The sequence below is a fragment of the Plectropomus leopardus genome, chromosome 11, assembly GCF_026936395.1.
Source record: "Plectropomus leopardus strain MGB_pleo_1.0 chromosome 11, ASM2693639v1, whole genome shotgun sequence".
Lineage (NCBI taxonomy): Eukaryota > Metazoa > Chordata > Actinopteri > Perciformes > Serranidae > Plectropomus > Plectropomus leopardus.
In genome coordinates, this window is record NC_142186.1 from 37,095,920 (window position 1) to 37,109,593 (window position 13,674).

At 40.8% G+C, this 13,674-nt stretch overlaps 1 protein-coding gene across 1 annotated transcript in view; it reads right to left on the minus strand.

Moving 5' to 3' along the window:
• Positions 1 to 13,674, minus strand: part of dpy19l1l (dpy-19-like 1, like (H. sapiens)) — a 34,734-nt gene that overhangs the window by 14,635 nt on the left and 6,425 nt on the right. Inside the window, exons 5-10 of the mRNA XM_088084830.1 lie at positions 13,372 to 13,492; positions 10,547 to 10,640; positions 10,263 to 10,320; positions 8,707 to 8,798; positions 7,237 to 7,336; positions 2,714 to 2,791 (exon numbers count right to left, since the gene is read on the minus strand). Of these exons, the coding sequence (XP_087940956.1) occupies positions 2,714 to 2,791; positions 7,237 to 7,336; positions 8,707 to 8,798; positions 10,263 to 10,320; positions 10,547 to 10,640; positions 13,372 to 13,492 (543 nt within the window). The remainder of the gene's footprint in view (positions 1 to 2,713; positions 2,792 to 7,236; positions 7,337 to 8,706; positions 8,799 to 10,262; positions 10,321 to 10,546; positions 10,641 to 13,371; positions 13,493 to 13,674) is intronic.

A 13,674-nucleotide genomic window follows, 5' to 3' on the forward strand; every position in this document is an offset into this window, starting at 1 on the left:
AATATTCTGTTGATCAATAAACTTATTGATTTCAATATTTCCCACTTCATACGACTCAATATGTGACGGTAGCTGACTTTGTTTTCGTTTTCTGATTTCGGAGGTATCTGTGGGTCTGTGAGAGCAGCACAAGCAGATCTCTTCATGGATTTTTTGTTTTGTTTTGCGTGTTGGTATCCATGGACTCAGAATTGTTTTAGCACAATAAAATATCTTATGATTTACTTTTCAAGCTAAAATATCAGGGATGCACAATTTATTTATTTACTCTTTGCCGATATCAGATATTCTCATAAAAACAACTCATTTGGCCAATTACTGATACCAATATCACATTGAGATAACGGACAGATTAGTAAATAATGAATATATCTGTCTGTTGTGGTCACATTAGCATGTCCTGTAACAAGTGATACAGGCTTGGACTCATTATCATCGCTGTAGGTCACAGAGGACACACACAGGCCTGGTTTTGTGTCTCTATTTCTTTTCTTGAACACACACACACACACACACACACACACACACACACACACACACACACGAACACACACACACACACACACACACACACACACACAGTCATTGTTGCCAAGCGCTGTAAATTATGCAGAGGCATATTCCTCCCTCTGACATAAATCTCCACCATCTTACCACAAAGAGCCTTCTCCTTATCTGAGCAGCACACAGGCTGTGGCTAACAGCCGGGCCTGCTGAGGGGATTAGGGGAGAAGAATGTGGAGGAGAGGGACGATCGGACAGAGTGACACACCAACACAAACATATTCATACACCAACACAGATACATTTTGTCCTTAGCAGGGTGAAGCAAGTTGCCCACATATCCTCCTCTTTTCATGCTCCCTGTGAAGCCAAAGAAAGTCGTCCCTGTCTCGGCCGCTGTTGTCCTCGCAGCTCATGAAATTCTTGGGGCCGAGGAGCTGAGCGAGATAAGAGGAACCGAGGCAGAGCGCATTACAGCTCAGAGGACAGCAGCTGGAGAGACTTTCACTGATGTTGGGCGCGACGAATAATCCTCGCAATGAAAGCTAATGAACATTTGTGATCAAACTTCTGCGCAACATCTCTTTCAAACACCCAAAACCTCTGCTCAGGTTAACTTTTTGTTTCTTTTGAGGTCCTTTCCTGTCTTCATTTGGCGTTTCTGTTTTGTCTCACCTGCACAACTTGGTAACTTGCATCTTCTCTGTCAGCATTTTTAAATCCTTCTGTTGTATCTCTGTCTCAGTAGCTTTGGTGTCCCTTCTTCATGCCTCCTTTGGAGAGCTTTGATTCTCTGCCCGAACCTGACTGGGCCTGACCTGACCCGGTGGGTCCGTGCTGTAATTTCTCACTATTTCCTTTGGCTTGAATTGGGTCAGGTTCTCACAAAATTTACCTTTATTTATTTAATTTTTTTAAATTGAAATTGTTTTCAACTGTCTCATGCGTAATGGCACTTTGGACAGACTCAAGAGGGAAAGACAGAGGTGGAGAGAGACAGAAAATGAGAGAAAGAAAAGAGACGAAGGGGCTGCAAGGCCAGGTGGTTGGCAGTTTCTGCTTCTCCCTCTTTAGCAGTGGAAGAGATGCATAACATAACATAAAATATAACATATAACATAAAACATAACATAACATAACATATAACATAACATAACATAACATAACATAACATAACATAACATATAACATAACATAACATAACATAACATATAACATAACATAACATATAACATAACATAACATAACATAACATAACATAACATAACATAACATATAACATAACATAACATAACATAACATAACATAACATAACATATAACATAACATAACATAACATAACATAACATAACATATAACATAACATAACATAACATATAACATAACATAACATAACATAACATATAACATAACATAACATAACATAACATAACATAACATAACATAACATAACATAACATAACATATAACATAACATATAACATAACATAACATAACATGCAGCAGAGTGGTGATCAGCATGTACGCGCTGCATCGCCATCGCTGTGCGTACTAGACGCACCGAGCGGCGCTGCCTGCTTTGCCGTACCTGTCCTGCACGAGATGCCAGACAAACAGAAGGAAGAGAAGGAGAAGTGGTGGGAGGAAACACTCAGATTACAGCATCACGGAGGAGCATCGTCACCAAGCCAGAATGTGACGAGGCGTCGGCAGCAGACTGAAGCAGCTGATGAGTGTGATGAAGAAGCCCATACCTTATTTATTTTTCTAGTTTTATTGATTTCTTTTTTGTCTTTTTCTGTTTTCTTTGGTTCTGTCTTATCTTGCTGGGTTTTGTTGTCAGTCATTTGGATACTGTTAGTACTATTGTTATGTATTGTGTCTTCTTTGTCTCCCCCGCTTTACAAAAAGTTCAGTAAAAATATGTCTGAAAACAAAGAAGCCTATAACACCCACTTCTGACCAAAAGACACTTTGTAGAGCCTCATTTATTCTCTGCAAACCAGCTGATGGGAACGCACCTAATTTTGTTGCAAAATTTGTTTTCAAAAGTTTGCTTAAAATTTGCTTGACAAATGCATAGAAAAACAGCTAATGACAAATGAACACACAGAAACACTCTCAACACTCTTGATTGATTGATTGGTTGGTTGATCGATTGATTGATTGATTAATGACAGAGAATTTAAAAGAGGTCATGATACTGTACCATATGAGTGACCAGGATGGACTGCATCTTGGCAGCGCCGAGGTAACCCAGGATGTAAGAGGCAAACAGAGAGGCCACCTGAAAAAAAGAAAAATAGAAAACTTTAATAATAAACTCCAGTAAAAATACTAAATAAATCAAATACAATCAACCGTTTCAAAGTTTCATGACTGGAGTCAGGCAGAGACTGGATTTATGTGCGAGTGATACAGCAGAAGGCAAGTTTCTCACATCCACACCAACAGGACCAGGGTTTCCCGCACATTCATTTTTTTGTGGCAGTCCATCATGATCAAAACATCTGCTGCCACATCTATTTTTGTAGCTGAACTGTTCATTAGGAGCATTATTGAAACATATTTATTGTACGGTTATTCATTGCACCAGAGTCTCGGAGCGCAGAGCGTACTCTGGGCACAGATGGAGCAGCAGAACAGATCAATTATCCACCCTGCGACTTACAAACTGCTGCTGAGGAAAAAAGAACTCATTGTGCGCTCCACCTGCCCTGTGTTAACTCTCTTATTTTTGTTTTTATCCACTATTTGTGCTTGTTTTGTTAGAACCCATTGATTTCTGGGAATCACCAATGTCTTCCTTTTTTTTTTTGTTGTTTGGCCAACGTGAGCAAACACAAGTTTAACATTTGAGGAACATTTATAAATGCATGCATTTCACATCATCACAGTTAAATTATGTTTAAGAGTAAATTATAATGATTGGACTATTACATTTCATGACTAAAGACATTTTTCTGCATGAGTACTAAAATATATTTCCCTGAGTGTGCTTACATATTTTTACTAAAGTAACTTTTCAAAGAAGAGCTTTACAAGTTAAAGAGTATTTTTACAGTGTTGTATTACTTCTTTCAATAAAGTAAAGGACCTGATTACCTATTTACCTAAAGTTTACTTAACAGTACGTTGATTTTACTTCTGCAGAAACTCTTCTTACAGTCGTTTTTTGGTGACACCTCTCCAATTCCTGGGCATGCGTCAAGTTTTTGCACGCGGCACACCTTTTACAGTGTTTAAGGGGCTTTACCTACGCAAGTATGTCAGCTATGTAAAGTGACACTCACCACTTATCACATCCAAGTAAGAGCAGATTCAGATGGTTGAGAACATTTGGTGTATCGAGAGTTTTGTAAATTTTGTCTTTTAAACAGAAAATTAATAGAAAAATAAGAGAAATTTAACAGGGATATGCTGCATGACGCCACTGTTTCACTAAAGCGAGCTGAAAGTTCAGGGCTGTTTCATCTAAATGCTGCACGATTCGACTCCAATGAAGCTGGATTTTAATGCCCAACTTTTTTCTATCATCCTACACTTTAGGCACATTTAAACCAGCGTGGGCTTTCAACTACCACACACTGCTAAAAATACTGATCCATACAAATGGAGATTAAGACAGACGTCTTTTATTAATCCCTACAGAAAACTGTTTAATTATCTGTAAATTTAGAAGAAGGAAACTGAATACGCTAAAAAATAAAATGTAGAATATAAACTAATCTTAGAACAGGACAGAACTTTGCATGTCTTTTTAAATTACTATGTTTTTTTTTAATCTTGTCTTAATGCCTTTTTATGTGTTATGTAAAAAACTTTGAATTGCCTTTAACTCTCTACACTAATTATCTACAGTATATTTGAAGTGCATGTCCTGTAGTTAATGTCATATACTGAGCGCAGCGTGGAGCTTCACTGGGACTGCATAAATTAAAATGGAATTACGTAACACTGAATATAATGAATCTATGAATGGAGAATGGACTGTGACGCTGGGACAATTATATACTGTGATGATTGTAATCAAATTATAAATTAATACATTTTAAAAAGCTGGTCTCATCTCGCTGGGGACTTCTGTTGCATCCCTCCCCCTCATTCCCTGTTATCGCTCCCCTATTGCTATCTAACAATGACATAAATTGCCCCCCAGAAAAGCATTGAGAGAGCCATTACAGAGGGACTTGATGAGTCAAATTTGTATTTAAATGATGCATAATACAACTATGAGTAAAAATAAATAAAAGACTATACATTTTTACACTGGAATTGCAAAAGGGTTAGGGTTAGACTTCTAATTGTGACCATTTTCTTATTAGCTTAATTATGATTTGCATCAAATGTATACTGAGGATTTTCCTAGAAACAACAACAATAGACAATAGACAGTAGACTAATATAAGTAACCTCTCTCAATCATCACTTATGATCCACTAGAGGTGCATGATGGTGTAACTTTATGCAAAGACTGGCTGGATTTTCTTCTTATTTTTCTGGATATTTATGGGTATGTATCCCAAAAATGCTCACGTGAGGTCAGGGTTTACTGAAATAAAGGGAGCTGAAATGCGAAAAAAGAGTAAATCTGGGTTGGCTTTTACTTTTACTGCCGTGCATGTTTTCAAACTAACCAACAATCCTGCAAAGCATACTTAAACTGAAAGGTGTATTCTCTCACAAGATAGAACATGAAAAAATAATTATGAAATAATGCTAAAATATTTATAATTTTAAGATGTTTTTTCTTCCTTTTTTGAGATTTTAAATCTAAATGCAAATTTGGTCGATCAAGTTGAAATAACGTTTCTAAATTTATTTATTTTCCCTGAAATTATTAATTCACTCCATGTTCCATAGCTTAGCGTAGCATAGCTTTGCGCAGGTTTGTAATATTGAAAAGATATGAGGTGTCATAATATAACTGCGATAAATACCAGAAAACAGGACAGGGTTTCCCACACGTTTATGTATTTAAGGTGGCCCACCACAGCTAAAGCCTCTGCCATCATATATTAATTTTATAGTTTTGAGGCTGGACTGTTCATTGCACTACACTTGTGGAGTGTACTCTGGGTACAGACGGAGCAGCAGAGTGCCAGGTACAGTGAAGGTGAAACGTTATTGTTCATTGTGTTGTGCCTAGAAGTTTGCTTTCACTCGCCTCTGCAGAAGCTCCTTCTCTAATCCATCGATCCGATCAACTGTGACTAACCTACGACTCAAACTCCCCAAACTGCTGCTGAGGGATAAAAGAACTCCGCCTGCACTGTGTTTCGCAGACTCGCAAAAATGTCAGGAATGAGAGCGCGGACATTATGATAAAAAAGGACACACAAACATCATCAGCTTCCAACAAGACCGGTGTGACATTTTGACAGGGTGTTATGTGTGCTACCTATTGCGGAGGATTAAAAAATAAAGCCGCTTGTAGCAGATAGCAGAAGAAGAAGAGTTGCTGAAAATGTCACTAAAATGGGAAATTTGTGAGAAAATCTGTGAGATTCGGGAGCTCCTTACCCTTTGAGCAGAGGACGAAATCAGCCGGCATATAATGTGAAGGTAAATGATTATTATTGTCATGTTATTCTATTGTTATTGTTTACAAAGCACTGCAAACAGTGCACAGTCGAGGCAGGCACTGTTGTGTTAGGCATCACGGCTGCCACGCCTCCTTTGCTTCGGATATGCCTGCATGCTGCCTAAAATGTAAATGTGTAGCTGTTTGATTTGGGTATGTGGGTGCATGCATATATGTTTAATTAATTAGATTGTAGGTTTAAGTTAATAAGGAGGGCGACTGAATGACTTGTGGAGAACGGATAGGATTAAATAAATCTGCACTTCTCCTCACTCTTCATCCTGTGTTTGACGATTTCTTTCGCTTTATGTATTCATTATTTGTAGATTTTACTACTTTTCTTTCTTTCCACTTGTTTGTATGGTCATTTCTCCATTTTCTTTTATACTTGATCGAAATAAATTTCCAAGATGCTGCTGTCATTTGTTTCTGTGTAAAGTGCTAAGGAGGCATAAAGGTGCGATCTTTGTGTGAAAGGGACTATAGATTCTAATTCTGTGGGAAACACAGAGAGATATTATAATAATGTCACTACGTAAAAACATCATTTTGCTTTTTCGTTTTTATTCTCACTCCTCCCACCAGACTGAGGAGTGAGCGGTGCGGGTGGATATACAGTATTTGTTACACATACAGCGCATGAGGCGAACACGCTCAATTAGCAGCTTACGAGCACAAAACAAAGAAATGATAGCTGTTAAATAACTCGTATCGTGTGCAGAAAGCCGCAGTGCCCTGAGGGGGCTGCCAGCAGCGTGGGCTAACTGCTGCAGAGCACAGATGCTCGCAGCTGTGACCTGCTTGCTCTGGAGTCGTGGTTCAAACTCTGGCTCTTCTGTCTGCCAGCCTACACTCTAAAACTAACCAGTTTTCTGCTTCTCTGAAAAATAAACTGTCCTTTCCACAGTCTCAACTGTTCAGCCCGACTGTACGTTCTGAAAGGGTTATGAAATTAGGATGTAAACGGTGTAATTTCACTATCTCCATCCCTTTTTCTTTCAGTCTATCCGTTAATACCAACTTATGCTTCATGCACCATCCTTGCCAAACTCCTCGGTTCCCTCCAAGTCTCTATTTCCTCCCTAATCTCGCTGTCCCTTCTGCTTTCTTCCCACAGTCTCCCTCAACGTCTCTCTTGCTCTGTTTACCTGAGTGAGCAGCACAAACTGGGCGAACTGCCAAGGCAGCATAAAGCACAAATTGGAGATGCCCAGGGCGACCATGGCTGTCCTGCTCGGGCTCCGTGTCCTGGGGAGAGAAGAGAGGCAGAGGAGGGGGAATAAATAACTCCAGTCCGAGAGAGAGGGAGAGAGTGTGGGTGTAGAGGAGATAAGAGAAGATGCATTAAGACGGCTGAGAAAACACACACAAACACACACACACACACACACACACACACACACAAGACATTCAATTTCACCGAGTGTAACACAAAGTCCCGGCTATGTAGGAATATGACACGCAGTTCATTCTCCTTTTCAAAGCCGAAGGAGTCACAGTTTACCGGCTGCACTCACACAACACAAGGTGGCGTCTGCTGGTTGATGTGAAATGAGAAGATTACCAGTCTGTGTGACAAGCCCATTAGCTCGCCACGGCGCCTGCTTCAGTGCACCTCTGAGCAGACGACACAAGCTAGCTCTGCTTCACTCCACTAATTACAACACACGGGGCAAATTGTAGCCTGTCTTCCTTTAATGAGACGAGGAAGCCGCTGTTTGATCCTGTTTTACTTCTGTTAATTCACATATTCAACAGGCTGTTCAAAGGAAAGAAAACCAGATGCTTTGCGTATGTTTTTTTTACCCAATAACAATTTCAGGCACCAAGATACAACTAGATTTGGGGAGTAAACACATAACAAATGCACTGTACAATATTTAAAGTTACATGGCAGATATTTATTTTTTTAGTTTTGATTTAACCTTTATTTAACCAGGTTGGTTCCACTGAGATGAATAAGCCCTTTTTCCTAGGGAGACCCGGCCAAGACCGTCAGCAGTGAGAAAATACAATTCACAGGCACTAAAATCTGCATTACAGGAGAACTTTCTATGAGTCACTTGTACAACCAGGCAGCCTAAAAGCATGGCCATCCCATAAACTCTGCCTCTAAGTCTTTCATTTTAGATTTAAAAACACTTTACGACAGCAGCTCCTTCAGTTTTAAGTCACGCTGCAACAGATTCAGTGACGACACTACTGGCAATGGCTACGTTTACACGCACAAAATATTGAGTTCCTCGACCTTAATCCGAAAAAGACAATATTCCTGCTAAGCTGTTTAAACAGCTAAAGAAAGTGAATATTCCACTGATATTCCTCTTTGCATGCATAATCAGATTTAACATGTCATTTCCATTTTGCTTCTTTGCATCATAATATATCCAAAACACTGTCGATATCAGCTGCCATTTTCACATAGAGATCGCGCCAAAAGGCCGCAACCGAGTCCCTTCTTCATGCTGCCTTTGCATTTTTACACAGAGCCAAGCGACTGAGGCATCATGCCGCTCCAGAGTGTGACCGACTTCTACTCAGACATTATTTTGGTGCTTTTACGTCATAAAAGTCATCTGGACCGCTGTGGGTTTAAGACAGAGTGGTGGTGAGTTTACCGTAGGATGTAGGTGAGAAGGAGCATCTGCAGGACTAAGAACGGGTAAGCAAAACTCTCCCTCAGCGGCGGAGTCCACATCACACGAGTGCTCTGATGACATCCATGAAAAGACACACGCACACACACACACACACACACACACACATTAAAAAGCAAATCAGTGGATGAAATCACTTAGCAACAATTTTTAAAAAACAAAGAGGAGTTAGTGAGTCACGAGCATTTTCTTCCTCTGCAGTTTATAAATAACTGCAGTTATTAAACCTTTTTTTATACATATAATTGAAACATTACTCATGTGCACGATTGTGGGCATTTAATACTTTTGCCATCACACAGAAGATTCTGAGTCCCTCAAGTGTGATTGAAGAGGTGGAGGAAGACATTTTTGGTAAGTCTGTCAGCCTATTAAATCTAAATATATAACGTTTAAGTAGCCTGAGGCCGACAGCGTCACAGGTAATGAGTAATACGGTGATATAATATGCATCCACCTTTCATAATGTTTGTTGTAATTTGAAGTGTTTGTTGGATGATTTTGTTGTTTAGTATTTATTGTATTTATGTGAAACTGTTGACGTCCTGGGATGCAAAGCCACATCAAAATGATCCACCCTGCAACTCAAACTCCTCCAATTGCTGCTGAGTAAAAAATTACTTTTTTTAAAAAAAAGATTATTTTTGGGGGCTTTTATTGCCTTTAATATTATACAATGGAAAAGCAGCTGTGAAATCCAGCATTTCAGGCTGCAACATTCACAAAAAAAGCCCATAAAATCCTGGACGGACTGGTTCAGTTTGACTTTATTTGTTCCCTGACATTCTTCTGCTCCATCTGTGTCCAGAGTAGGCTCTGCTCTCCAATGGTGTGGTGCCATACGTAACTGAATGGTATATATATTCTAACAGTGCTCCTAATGAACGGTACAGCTCCAAAAATATGAAATCATTACATGGCAGCAGTTGTTTTAAGCGTGGCAGGCTGCCACAAATAAATAAATGAGTGGAGGCCCTGACAGAAGACTTTCGTATTGACAGATCCTCCGTAATAAAGGACTCACTTTGGTGCCACAAAAAGCTCGATCAGAACTCCCCTACTTTTCTGTTCTTTGGCTGCCACACATTCTTGTAAGAGGGGAACTTTCTCTAAGCCTTGATAAAAAACAACACCACTATTTATACATTAGTTATGTTACCAGCCCACTGCGTCCTGCAGAAAAACAAAGGTTAAATCACAGATGCTAAAGTCTGCACTCCGTGAGGAGGTCACGGTGTCTGAGAGGACTGAGCAACATCTGTGAGTGTGACTGAAATGTTGCCGTATTGATCTGAAAAAACAGACTTGCTGTCCGTTGTGGAGGAATTTGAAGGAGGTGAGAGGAGGGACTCGGCTTTAAGTGCCAGCTGAAACCAGCTCTAAGCTCCTTTGAGGGCTGAAAGAGTCCCTCCGCTTTTGACTGCTTTTTTTCACTTTACACATTTCACAAGCATGAAACCAGAGAGACTTTTGGCACATCATAGTGTGAAGCTGACAGTTGGGGGCAGTGCACTCACCTCACCGTGATTAAAGAAGAAACACAGCGTGGTGACGACGCCGCCCAGTCGACTTCCGCTGGACAGGAAAAGTGGGGATGCCAGAAAAGAGAGGCAGAGAGCAACCGACATTTTCAGAAAGGTCATCGTCCATCTGATTCCACACATCCGTATTTGACAGGAGACGAAGCGTAAAACTGCATTCTGTCTCCGGCTGACAGCTGAGATGACACGCAGCATAAAAATGATTCACGCTCACGTCTCTGAGGCCCGTCTGAGCGCCAAAGGACAGACGGCGGGGTTACCTGAGGTAGGCGCCGTAAACGAAGAACAGGCTCATCATCACGCCGTTCAGCAGGAACACACAGCTCACGTAAAAATACGCCGGGTCGCCCATCCCTAATGCGCACACACGTGCACACACACGCGCACACACACACACACACACACACACAACAATCAATAAATCAATCACATTATTTTATGTAGCACTTTTCATACAAACTGTAACACCAAATGCTTCATACAAACACACACACACACACACACGCACACACACACACAGACAAAACAATCAGTCAAGAACCAGTTTCAGTTAAATCTTTTCCCTGACAAATATCACATAATATAAAAATAAAGTAAAACTAATATTAAAACCAATCAAAATTAAAGTAGAAGAAAACATTTTTAAACAATAAAGTAAAACAAGTGAACCAACTCTGGAAACTAAATTACAATTTAAAAAATAAAATAAGAGCTGCTGGAAACACAAAACTATAATAACTCTTTAGTGTAGTTTGTAACTTCACTCATAATCCAAATCATGATCTTTTTTAAAAGGGCCAATGATTGAGTTATTGATCGACCCCTGCTTTTGATCAACTAATCATTCAATAAACAAAAGAACTGACAACTGAAAACTGAGTAATCATTGAAGTCCAACCAAAAAAATCTAAATCATTCACCATTTCCAGCTCCTCAAGTCATCCCAATCTTTCGCTGCGTCCCTTAATTTTCCTGTGACCTCTCCAATCTGTCATATCTAAGCAAATTCCCTAAATTCTCATATTTTACAGAATATACAATTAATCTGACAATAAAATACAAAGTACACAAAACCAGCACACAGGAGAGGAAATGGTTAATCTATGTTCATAAGACTTCCCTGTAAATGCTTGTGCCTTGGTTCAGTTTTCTCGAACAGAAAGGGACACAGTCTCCTTCAAACCGCAGTTCGGTCGATGCAAAAATAGCCTCTGAAACAGGCAGCGTCTCCGCAGAGCTCGTGCTGAGTTCGGGGCGCTCTGCTCTGGATGCCGCACACACCAACCTGCTGCAGGCTCTCTGTGGCCTGCTGCTGTTTTCACATTTTTTATGTGGTTTTTATTGTGAATGCAAACTGAACAAAAGCCCTTGAGGGGATGAAGTTGTAGGGACGAGCTCCCAGAAAGCAGCTCCTCTCAGAGAGTCTCCAGAACTGTTGGACCGGGTCACGAACACCCGGACTCCGGTCTGAACACAGTCGGTGACCTTTGTTTCATGTGGTCACACTCCTCCCTTTTCTGACATTTTTACTGACTGTACCTCTCTAAAACCGCTAAAATGCCAAAAAAAAAAAGTTAACCAAACACACTGACAGGAGATTCTGAGGCCAAAGGTCGTTCAAACAGAAAAGAGACCAAATTTCTGTTTGCAGAGTAAAAATAACACAAATTAAAATAACACGAATCTTAAATGTGAAAAAGATGACAGCTGAAGTGAAAATACTGTGAGAGTACATGGCATATTTGAGATGAGGGAACTTACAGAGTCCTCACCAGCTTGTGTGCTGACCCCATCATCACATAGATATGAGAATATATATCACTGAATACTAAAATTTCCCCTTTTCAATACACAAAAGTTCCTCATTCTGTACTCAGAGGTCTGATGTGTAAAACACACTTGGCATCACTACATTAGCAGGTACGCAGGACGCACTGACGAGGCTTTAATGACAATCCAGCTGCTGGAAAGTGTACTGACATCACTGCGAGCCGCCTCGTCGCCACGCCGTGACGGTAAATCACAGAGCGAACAAAGAACGGAGCTCGTCCCAGAATCGGCTCAGTATGAACATGCAGTAACACGTGTCATTGTGCATCTCACAGAAAGAGACATTTACAGGGACCGGCCCCGCTCCCTGACGGCTCGCTCTTATGCAAGGCGGCCTGCGTCAGGTTTGTGTCAACAGTGAAAACAGCCCGTGTACATCGACCCGAGGGCCGCTGGCTTCACTAATGAGACGGACAGAAACACGCAGCTCCACAAAAGAAAGCTGACAGCAGCTCGTTTCCTCTCAGCAGGTTTTGCTGCCAACAGAAAACGATTTGTGTGTAACAGGTTCAAAGCATTTTCTTCCCTCAGGCCGCTGTGATAATGTTAATGCTTCCTTTGCTGTGTTGTGCCTGTTGTTCTTCTAACAATTTGTTTTGCTGCCAATTAGATCCTTAAAATCAGAAATATACGTCTTTGAACCACCATCGGCTCACATCCAGGTCTGTCCACAGTTTAGTCTAGTACAGGGAGCTTATCGATACTGCTGTCGAGTCCCGTGGGTCCTATAATGTAACCTTACATCTCGAGTCAAATCACGCCATCTAAACCGAAGCACACCCAAACTTTAGAGCAAGTCCTGTCAGGTAAAGACAGTAACCGAGTGCTCAAATAAGAGCGCGTTAGTGAAACAAACAAGGTTCCATAAGGTTTCATTGTGATGTGTTCAAAGTCAGATTATTCCTGCGTCCAGTACGTCTGTACCAAATCTGAAGAAATTCGGATAGGCGGATGGACAACCCAAAAACATAAATCCTCAGTTTCTTTTGTCAGATTTATACATTTTGTCTTAACTGTCAACTTCCCCACGAAGCTGCTTTGACTTCATCTGCCAGTGAAGAAATTAGTCATCAGTCAGTCTCACGTCAGACTGTGAGTAAGTTAAATGTTAGTGTAGCTCCAGGATCACACACGGGAACTATCTGCCTGAGCAGTGCAGTCATTCCTCAGCCTGCTGTGTGTGTGTGTGTGTGTGTGTGTGTGTGTGTGTGTGTCTGTGTGTTTGCAGATTTAGCTCCATGGCGACAGTGTGTACCTTCACAGCTGTCCACAGGAGTCAGTCCCTCTCCTCTGTTGATGGACCAGCACATCTTCGTGGGAATCCCAAAATATCCCATTACACCTGTGTATATCCGGTACCAGCTGGCCAGGACCACCTGGGGAGAGGAGACGGACGAGACACAGTGTAACGTCTCTTTAAACAACATGTTTGAAAGTGTCTTTGTGTCCTGCTGTCCCTGAGGAGAACAGCAGTCCTCTAAAATCCCATTACGCTCTAGAAAGTAGATCGTTGCCCTGAGAAGATAACACTGTCGTCCCCAAAATAATTAAACTGGAA